This window comes from Austrofundulus limnaeus, unplaced genomic scaffold (assembly GCF_001266775.1).
Source record: "Austrofundulus limnaeus strain Quisiro unplaced genomic scaffold, Austrofundulus_limnaeus-1.0 Scaffold69, whole genome shotgun sequence".
Classification (NCBI taxonomy): domain Eukaryota; kingdom Metazoa; phylum Chordata; class Actinopteri; order Cyprinodontiformes; family Rivulidae; genus Austrofundulus; species Austrofundulus limnaeus.
This window is the reverse complement of record NW_013952471.1, coordinates 1,877,423-1,887,987: the sequence shown is the minus strand read 5'-3', so window position 1 is coordinate 1,887,987 and position 10,565 is coordinate 1,877,423. Positions and strand designations below refer to the sequence as shown.

Below are 10,565 nucleotides of genomic sequence, written 5' to 3'. Positions count from 1 at the left end.
AAAGTGTATTAAACATGTTTGATCATCCCAATTTGGAGCATATACCGAGACTAAAATGACAGGGAGTGCGTATAGTTTTCCCACCATGATAACATAACGTCCTTCAGCGTCCGTTTTTAACACTGGATGCCGTAAATTGCACCTGTTTACTAACTAAGATGGCCACCCCTCTCGATTTAGATTGGAAATTAGACTGAAACACCTGACCAGACCAGCGCCTGCATAGATTTGCACTGTCTGCCTTACGCAAATGGGTCTCCTGCAAAACAGTAATATTAGCATTAAGTTGTCTTAAATGTGTCATAACTTTCCTAAATTTCACTGGACCATTGAGGGATTTCACAATCCAACTCACACAGTTAACTGGGTGACTGTTGATGAACCTGTTAATATTAGAACTGCTCATTTATGGCCAATTTGACTGTAGTACAATAGACACAAACCATCACAAAAAATAACCTGAAAAAGACATTCTCAAAACAAATAGATCCGGTATAGTCCCACCCCTTTCTCCTAAAAAAAAAAACAAAAAAAAACGGAGAACCCAACAAACAAAAAATCCACACATTTGTGCTTATACTGGGGGGCTTGACTCCCTGCCTGGACTCCCGCCACAACTAAATAACAATAACCAAAAAAATTTAAAAAGGGGTTCCCTTACTTTAAAGTATTATTACTGTTTATGCTCCTTGCAGCACTGATAAATAAATCACTAACCAAGATCCGGACAGATCCCCTGTGAAACTCTCGTATATAGAACAAAAAGAAGAATGTTGTCCCTGAGAATAATGTCTAAAATTAAATCAAGATATAACGCGGGACATAAAGTTAAAAGGTTCGTTACAACCTGACAGTCACAATGGATAGATGAGGGCTGGACCTGCGATCAACGCCGGTCCTCGTTGTCCGTCGCCGAGATGATCCTCTTTTTAATGTAGTCCATTGCTTTATTGGCATCCAGGAATTCCTTGTTTTCCTCCCCATGAGAGATGCGGAGCCGTGCAGGAAAAAGCAGGCCATAGTGAACATCTCGTCTGTTGCGAAGGAGCCTCCTCAACTCCGTAAAAGCCGCTCGAGCCTTGGCCACAGCCGCCATGTAGTCAGATGTGATGATGATCGGTGTTTCTTTAAAACAAAGAGGACCACGACTCCGAGCCCGACGCAGTATTTCCACACATTCTTGATAATAGTGCAGCTTAGCAACAATGACCCGCGGCTTATCGCCTGACCTGTTTCCACTTGGAGAGCGATGGGCTCGGTCAACCAGTGGCTCTTTATCCATCTGTAGAACCTCTGCTAGCAGTTTAGCCACTGCTGAAGTGGAGCTGGATTCTGGCGTTTCAGGAACTCCAATAATCCGCACATTGCACCTTCTCATGCACCCTTCCATATCGTCACACTTCTTTTTGAGCCCGCCGACTTCTTCTTTCAGTTCCAACACGGTGGTGTGCAGAGAAACAACCTCTTCGGACCAGGTTGACAAGCTGTCCTCCACCTCTTTAACGCTCTGTTTCACGTGGTCCAGATCTGCACGCAGTAGCATCGTGCCGTTAGCCACCTCCGCTCTCACCGCTTGTAGCTCTCCTTTAATAAGAGTAAACTCTTCAGCCAAAGCCGCTTTTATTTCGGATTTGATCACAGCTGAGAGATCGTTTTTATAGCGGCAAGAATGTCAGACTTCAAGGAGAGTGCGTCCACCTCGCTGCGGGGAGAGGGGGGCGCCGAAAGTCCGGTCCTAGCTGCAGTCTGCTCCGGGGCGGCGTCGGGCCTAACAGCCGTCGAGCTAGAATGTTTGCCTTTCCTTAAGTTTGTTGCCATTCTTCTACTCTTCCAGGCAAGAATCACTCAGGGGTCGAGTCCGGACGGACCAAATGTTCAAAACAGCAAGGACATTTAGTATAGAACCACAAACAGAACAAGTCTGGAGCGGGAGCCACGCGACACACGTCTCACTCCTCCGCCATCTTGCTCCGCCTCCCGTATCTTTACTGTTTAAGAAAACCTGTTATGGCTCTAACTTGAACAGAGTTCTGTCTCTCTGAAGGAGGTCTTCTGAGACCAAGGTGGAACTGTTTATTCCACCACTACGTCACCACTACACATGTGATCGGGCCAATCCAGTTTTTGCAACAGTTTTCAGCATCATCATCCTTTACAACTGCCGTTAAGAAGTCAAGACACACACAAGTATGCAACCATGTCCACAGTGTGGGAACACTTTTAAATGGAAAACATTGGTGCTGAAACTGCATCTTGCAAAATCTGCAAACTGGATGTTTCTCATGGTGGGAACAGCAGGGCTCACTTTAATACTACCAACCTTGTCAACTGGAAAGAAATAAAGAAATAAAGCTATTGGATCGGTATCAGATCGGTATCGGAAAGACTAATCATTAAAAAAATTGGATTGAATCAGGAGCCAAAAAATTCTGGATTGGGACATTCCTACAGAAAACCACTGACAAGTCTGTACTAGTTTATTTGGAGATACACTTCCTACTTTACACTTAAACAGTCTTAAACTGCTGAATGCTATTTGTCAGTTCAGGTAAAGATCAGTGTACCTTGACCTTCTCAGCCAGTGGGTTTAACCGTTTCCACAGCAGCCACCAGCCACTCAGATAGTCCCCGTAGTTGGTCAGACTGGTTTCATTCCTGCTTCCAACATCAATGGCGATGACAACCTTGGCTCCCATTGAACGAGCCACGTCGGCTGGACACCAGGAGACAAACACACCCAGAGAACTCATCACACTTCAACTTCTCATCATGAACTCATGATTGTGTTCTGATGCTTCTGTGTGCTTCTGCCTGTTCACATAAGTATGTTTATCAACAACCACCATAGGGGAGAGGGCAAGCATGTTTTTGTCCTCATTTGTCTGTCTATTAGCAAAATATCTCATAAGCTAGTGCTACAGGACAAATTTTAATAAAACTGTTGGAGGACAAACATGCTCCATTCTTCCTGTTTGTATTTATATGGATGGATGGATGGATGGATGGACAGATGGATGGATGGATGGATGAGTGAATCCATTTGGTCCATGTTGACAAGGTTTGCAATTAAATAAAATTTGTCTCATAAAACCTGCAGCACTCATTTACACTCATCTCATTCAGCTCAGTACTTCTTTCTTCCCAGTACGGGATGGTTGTTTACAGTTCACACAATTTCCTGTTAGCTTCTTAGCTTAGCTTCCTTCACTGTTGAGCTGGTGCTCTACAAATGTCTCGGCCAAATGTCTTGTCCAAGGGGCTGGTTTTTACCAGGCTAAGTTAGAAGTGTCTTTAGCCAGAACATGCAGGGATGTGATGTCCCATATTTTGTGTTGAACCTTATTTCGCCCCTTTAGGGAACAGTAGTTATATGTATAACATTACAATTAAAAGCCCTCTGATAATGTTTCTCACCAGGAAGGTTGTTGATGTACCCTCCATCCATTAGTAAGTGTCCATCTTTGGGATCACAGAGAGGAGGCAGGTAGCCGGACAGTGACATGCTGGCACGAACATAACGCCACAACGATCCTAAAAACAAGAAACTGGTATTTAACTACAGGTAGAGAATGGAAAAGAAAAGAACATCCCTGCCTATTAACACAGACATACCATTACAAATGAATTTTTAGTTCCAGTTTGAATTAGCTGAAATTACGGAAGATTAAAAATAAATAAATAAATAAATAAATATTAATGTGGATCTACAACTGACTGACTTCTGGAATCAACCTGATTCAAGATGGCTACCTCTTCCTACTTCGTACCACCAACTGTACCACTAACTGTACATCATATAACATTCAGTGAATTCTCAGAATAATAACAATCCAAACACACAATTAAACTAAATATATATGTCTGCTATGGTAAAACATGGGATAAAAAGGTGTATTTTATGTGCTGACCAGAAGAGATAGAGTACTTCATACAGGCAGACAGAGACATGTTACCATACCACCTGTTAGAAATGGCAGTGGTCTCTTTGAGACAAATTCACAAAGAAGTGCTTCTCCTCAGTTAACAACAGAAGTATCAGGTTTTCCTCCTCCATTTCCTCCATCCTCAACAAAAAATAAACATCTGTTGTTTCTGTGTAGCATGTGCTGCTGTTGGACAACAATCAGTTCTTCCAGGTTCTCCTAAGAAAAAGCCTGTCTCACAACCAAGTCAGCAAGATCTGATGTCTTAAACCAGGGATAATCAATTCCAGTCCTCGAGGTCTGTAGCCCTGCAAGTTTTATTTTTTTCCCTTTCTCTAACACACCTGATTCAGTCAGTGAATTTCCTATTCCAAGTTCTGCAGAAGCCTGAAAATCAACCATTCATTCAAATCAGGTGTGTCAGAGAAGAGAAACAAATAAAACATGCAGGGCTGCGGACCTTGAAGACCGGAATTGACTATCCCTGTCTTACACCCTTACAAGCCTTTACTGTGTCTTATGGACYGACAGAAGACATAATCTAGGAAACAAAGGGTTTAAGTTACTCAAGTTTATACATAGACAAGATTTTGACACGGGTCACCAATGACTGTCACCTTTGACTCTTCATCATTCTTGACCAATGACGTGTCCAGCTGTGAAGTTTGACCTTTCTATGTCAAAGGCTTCTATCAAATTAAAGCTCAGACAAAAATATTTTTCCATAGACAGATGGACAGACAACACTATTCCATAATATGTCCCATCTTAGGCAAGGTTATAAAAATCATAAAAATCATAAAGCGTGGGGCAACAGTAGGTAAATCTGACACCTAACATTCTGAGCATCACATTGCTCAATATCTTTATTAAAAACTAGATCAACTGAATTTCCTGCAGAAATTTTGCTGTAAGCTTCCGAGAAAGCTAAAACTGAAATGAAATATTTAAATAGCTGAACTGTCAATGCTAGCTAAATTTGAACAGTTGCATTTTTAGCTGAAAATGGCTGAAGGATTGATGAAATTTGCTAAAGCTGAAACTAAATAAAAGAAACCAAACTGAAAGGAGCAGAGAAAAGCAAAAGAGATGCAGAAAAATAGTTATTAGGAGTAAAAAAGCAGCTGGAAGATGCAGAAAAAAGCTAAGACGGGCTTCAAAAGTTATTTATTTTAAGCTTAAGATTTTAAAAAGCCACAATGTTAAAGTGTACAATTCAATATTTTTTTGTCAAAGCAATGATTAATTTTCTCTTTCATACAATATAAAACGTAAAAAAACATCTTCAGAGACTGATTTTTCCTCCAAATGTCAAACTTTAAAAAAGAGAGCAAGTCTCCATCAGTTAGAATTTTTGATTGTCAGATTTAGTGTTAGTATTTTATTTCTAAATAAAGGAGTGGAGAGATTTTCAGTAGATGTTAGTGTCACACACCATCAGTGTGAACTCTCATGGAGGAAGCAGTGATATCTGTTGTAATGTTGAAGTACGGTAACCACAGGTCCTGGCAGAGCAGAGGGGACAAAAACAAAAACAGCATAAAAAAACAAGTCTCACAAACTTATTCTTCTCCTTTTAACACAATATTCATACAAACATTTATTTGTAAATCTAGAGAAGAAACCTGTTGAGTGGTTACATTTGTAGTTAGATTTGTAAACCTTTACACTGTTGTCAGTTTGCACCACACAAGTGCCTGGAGCACCCGGAGCACCTCTAGTGCAGCCTGGGGCACTTCCTGCAGAAATGTCATGTTTGACAAAAAAAGTTTAATGAAAATTGAGAGCTGTGTAAAGGTTCAAATAGAAGAATTTGCACAAAAATCTATGGAATTAAGCAAATTAGTAGTTTAAGATTGTAGAACTCTGCTGAAATGAGTCCTTATGGCTATTTATTGTTAGTAGACCCATTTTGCTGTCTTAACCCTTTGAGGTCCACACCAAGAAAAACTCAATGAAAAAAATATTTTTTTGTATTTCTTATTTCCTTAGGTGGCTAATGACAACAATCAATGATTTTTTTATAACATACCCTTTATATTTTAAAATATTGACCTCTACCAAACAGTTGAGATGTCCGTTAATGGTTAAAATACAAAATTGCAAACAAATGGCACAAATATTAGAAAAAGTAACAAAAACATGCTCTTTCGCAAATAAAAAGAGAAAAAATGTATACAAATAAATAAAGATATTTGATCTTTGGTAGTGTGCCACAAAACTTTGTGTCTTTTCATTTTAACAAAGTAAATTTCTGTATCAAACAAATCTATAAAGTTTCAGGTTGACTGCATCGGTAAAAAAGTGCAACAGCACACGATTTAGTTGACCTCTGATTGAGTGCTCCTGTTATTAACTAATTTTTGTAATAAAAAATAAAAAGTTAGTACAAAACAAAGCAAAAAAAAACAATTCTATTTCTTACTTCCAAATTTCAATAAACCTCATCTGTGGTGGAGCACTAGTTCTTAAGATCTACATTTCTTGTGAATTGATTGAACCAGTAGTGTTGGTTTTTGCTTGCTAAAATTCCAAACACGGTAAAACAGTGTGAAACATTTTAAATTTTGTTTCTGACTCAACTCACGTCATTGGTGTGATTGTGTAATTGCACAACTCTTTTTGAGGATTAGATATTGATTTATGGTGATYTACCGAGGATACATTGCTGGTGTGTATAAACACAAGAAAACAATTAAAAAACCTTTATACACCCTTGGGGCATAGGTTGTATTATTTTTAATTGTCACAATAGGCCAGTGTCCTAAAATACGAAAATTTCCACTGGTTGTGGTTTTGGTCAGGGGGTCTTGGGGGCATCATTTCATCTGTCAGAGGGAAGAAGTGAATTTGCAATGCACAGATCCAGGAAGCATCCAAATAGGGGATGTGATCTGGAGTTAGCTAGGGTCTTGTACAGGTGTACCAGCGTATCTGAAACAGCAATACCTTTAATATGCTCATTGTAAGCAGCGATAAGTGATGACCATGGGATAGCAATATTCATACAAGACTCAGTGATCCACCAGTTGACAGTTATTGCTCAGTGGGTTGACATATTTGTCATTCAACCATTTTATTGCAATTAACCCTTCATCAGACCTGTTATCTTAGGCTCCATGACCCTTTATTCATTAGTTCAAAGTCTGCTATCAAAGGATGTTCACCAATGTAGTTTGGTCATACGATACCAATGCACTTAACACCCAAAGATGCATGCAAGTTCTGGACCAAGATGAAACTTGTAATCACAAAAGACAACAGACAGCTAAAGAATTTTTTTATGATTTTGAATAATTTCACCAATTTAGCTCCAAGAAGTAGCCTTTTTTAGATTCACTGAGGGCAACATTGATGGATGTGGATACATGTTGGGACCGTGGCAAATCATAATAAAAATTCCAGATGAATTTTCTTGGCAAAAAAATAGTGATATAAGTACACTAGCTAGTGTTATTTCATTAGGGTTATTGGGTATATTATGATTTCTACATGTTTTTTTTTCTGGATTTTACTCATAGTAACTAAGATCAACTTATAAATCAACAATAGTAAAGAGTAGGAAAACACCTTAAGCATATTCACAATAAACTAACACTTAATGAGTTACATTCAAATAAATAAATAAAGTAGAGGGTTTGAATAAGTTTATTTTATGGGATGTAATCATATTTAACAACCTAATTTCCCTCTGGGATCAATAAAGTAATTTTGAATTTGAATTGAATTTAATTAGATTGGTTTAAATTTTTTACCTATACTAGGAATTGACAAATCAACTGTTTGGTAGAGCACATTTTCAAAATAAAAAATTTAAGTATACTTACAGGTTCTGAGCTGCATCAAGGGTCATAATTCTGTTTATTAAAGCCTTTATTACCAAAATATGTAAAAAAAAAGTATAAATTTCTTTCAAAGTTTTTCCAAAAACTGTCGTGATGTCACGTTAAATTTCCTTGTTCTTGACTTCCTGGTTGGAGGAGGGAAAGATGAATTAACCATTTACTGTCACAGTGCCTTCTGGTGGGTGTTTTTAGCATTACATACCTCAACCAAATTGTAGAGATGACTCAATCAGTTTGGTTAAACACTCCCTTCTTTGAATTTTATCAGCTCAAAATATGGTCAGCCATTTGGTTGACCAACTTGTCAAAAAGCTGTTGTTACTTTTATTGTTTGTCACTAATATGAAGAGCAGCTTCTGGTTGCAAAAGTTTAAAAATGCTATATTTTCATTTGTACTTTATCAAATTTATTTTTACAGGTTTTTTTATTTGAAACATTTACATTAAACATTTTTAATTTATTTATTTTATGTCCACAATTTTACGTTTTGAATTGTCTATTTTTTTCAATTAAAATTTATGTATACTTTGTGCTGATAAGCCTGAGTGGTCTGTTGACTGATGTATTTGTTCAAATAATTGTTATGGGCAGGTTACAATATAAAAATGTTTGTCATAATCATGTTTTGTGATTATTTGACAGGAGTTTTACTTTTAAACTCTAAATGTATTTAATTTAGTTATGTTAGTTATGATAGTTTAGTTATGATGTAAATACAATAAAAATTTAACCAAGATTTAGATTAGAATAATTATCTTTTTGATCCATACATTGGTAATGTGTGACTGGGCCTCATGTCACTTTATGTTCAACAAATTGGGCCCCGAGTTCAAAAAGGTTAAGAACCCCTGGAATAAAAAACAGAAATATTGGGTGACTTATGAATGTAAATTATAATCAATAAATATATGAGTGGACTCAATTTTAGGATTAAAATACAGTTTAACTGATTAAAAACAACTCAATAACAGATTAAATGCTATCACTAAAAGTGATTGCTAACATTAGCTATGATGTGTGACTATAGCGGCAAGCTAACTTCTCATAAGACAAACAGCTGTCCTGTGAACTTATTTCAGGTTTTTTGTAAAGAATAAAGTTTGATCAAAAGTTGGATGCTCTGTTAATGAGACTGACGCTACCTGCTGCAGCTCTAGGAGCACTGAGAATTCATCACCACATTGTGCCTCTGCACTGTGTGTGTGTGTGTCTCTCTGCACTGTGTGTGTGTGTCTCTCACTGCACTACGTGTGTCTCTCTGCACTGTGTGTGCGTCTCAGTGAGCCAGAGGAAAGGAAGGGAGGGGGCAAGGGGGGATGTGTCGGACTCCGGGACACGCAGCAGCCCTGAAGCAGGACAACACCAAATTGTTTARTTAAAAGTTCTAGAGCGACCGGAGCTTTTAACCAGCTGAGCAGACCAGCCAGCCAGCAGGCAGACCACAGGAAACCTCCCTGTTCCCTCAATAGTCTGTCCGGGTCTGCCCTCAGCTCATTCAGTCTGGGTTTACTGACGTTACACTTGTAGCTGGTTGCTGTCAGGTGGACTAAACCATTTTGCACCTCCAAGAGGGGACCCCCAGAATGTCCAATATGGTGTGGACAGTGAAATAAAGTTCATTCTCTCAGTTTATGTTATTGATATATTTGAAATGAATTACTACACCATTAATTGAAGGGCCAATTTCATTTGGGGGAAAAAAAAATCAGGACTTCCATGGGCCCCTCTCCCTTCTTGGGCCCTGGGTACTGAGGTCCACTTTCCCCCAGACTTCCATGCCCATGCAGATGAGTGTAACAAGAACAGAACAAAAACTACTCAAGTCATGACGATCGCACTTTGAATCATTTAAAGCCACTGCCTGTCGCTGGCACAGATGTTAAAGAAGTCTGTAAATACCACTGACCACTGTTTTTATTTGCGATTGCAAATAACTTTAACATTTCATGCAATAATTGTGAAATGTAAAAACTGACGGAGATGTAAAAGTTTACATCCAGCGTTTGCATGGATGCAACGAAATTTTGGAAACTGAAGATGCTTTAAGATGGCAGTGATTTATATAATCTTGACCCTGATTGGACTAGCCTTTAGCTTGTCCTGTCAGAATAAACTCTACAACATCTACAACAGGTACACTATCTGTTCATAGCTTTTTCACAAATAGCACAAATACTCATTTGAGAAACTTACCTCAATTTGTTTGTCCTTAAAGACAGAGCTAATGCTGTAGTTAAAAGAGGCTCCAGAAAACATGGAGGTGACAGGGTAGGTCAGGTCTAAGATCCTCTTGAAGTGAGAAGTCATACCCTAAAGATGAGAGAAAGAAATAAAACGTGAAGAACAAAGTGGATTGAAACAAAACAAATAACAGAAAAGCTTTGCAAAACGTGACATAATAAATTAAGTTTTAAGTCCACACACCATGGCCCATTCACGAGCTCGAACCCTCATGCGACTGCTGCTCTTATCTTCAGCGTACAGCGCTCCCATGAAGGAGCCGATGGAGGTGCCACATACCATGTCGACAGGAATCCCAGCCTCGTTAAGAGCCCGCAGTATGCCAACCTGAGAGCAGCCTCTGAAAACACATTCATTTATATTACAATCAATTCCTACAGATTATCTAGACCAGTGTTTCCCAAAGTTGGAGTCGGGACCCAAAGTGGGGTCCTGAAACATCAAGGTGGGGTCCTGAGAAGATTTTCTGAATTAATTACATTTTTGCCTTAGTTGTTACAAAGGAGTGAGGTTAGTGTATTTAAAATGGATAAATGTAGAATAAAAATATTGTTA

General features: G+C 38.5%; 1 protein-coding gene across 1 annotated transcript in view; it reads right to left on the bottom strand.

Annotated features, from left to right (window-relative positions):
* The window catches only part of pnpla7b (patatin-like phospholipase domain containing 7b), a gene marked incomplete in the record, with an annotated part of 120,415 nt that overhangs the window by 25,310 nt on the left and 84,540 nt on the right, over window positions 1-10,565 (bottom strand). The window contains 5 exon segments of the mRNA XM_014010478.1: window positions 2,565-2,713; window positions 3,415-3,531; window positions 5,359-5,428; window positions 9,963-10,079; window positions 10,194-10,350. Of these exon segments, the coding sequence (XP_013865932.1) occupies window positions 2,565-2,713; window positions 3,415-3,531; window positions 5,359-5,428; window positions 9,963-10,079; window positions 10,194-10,350 (610 nt within the window).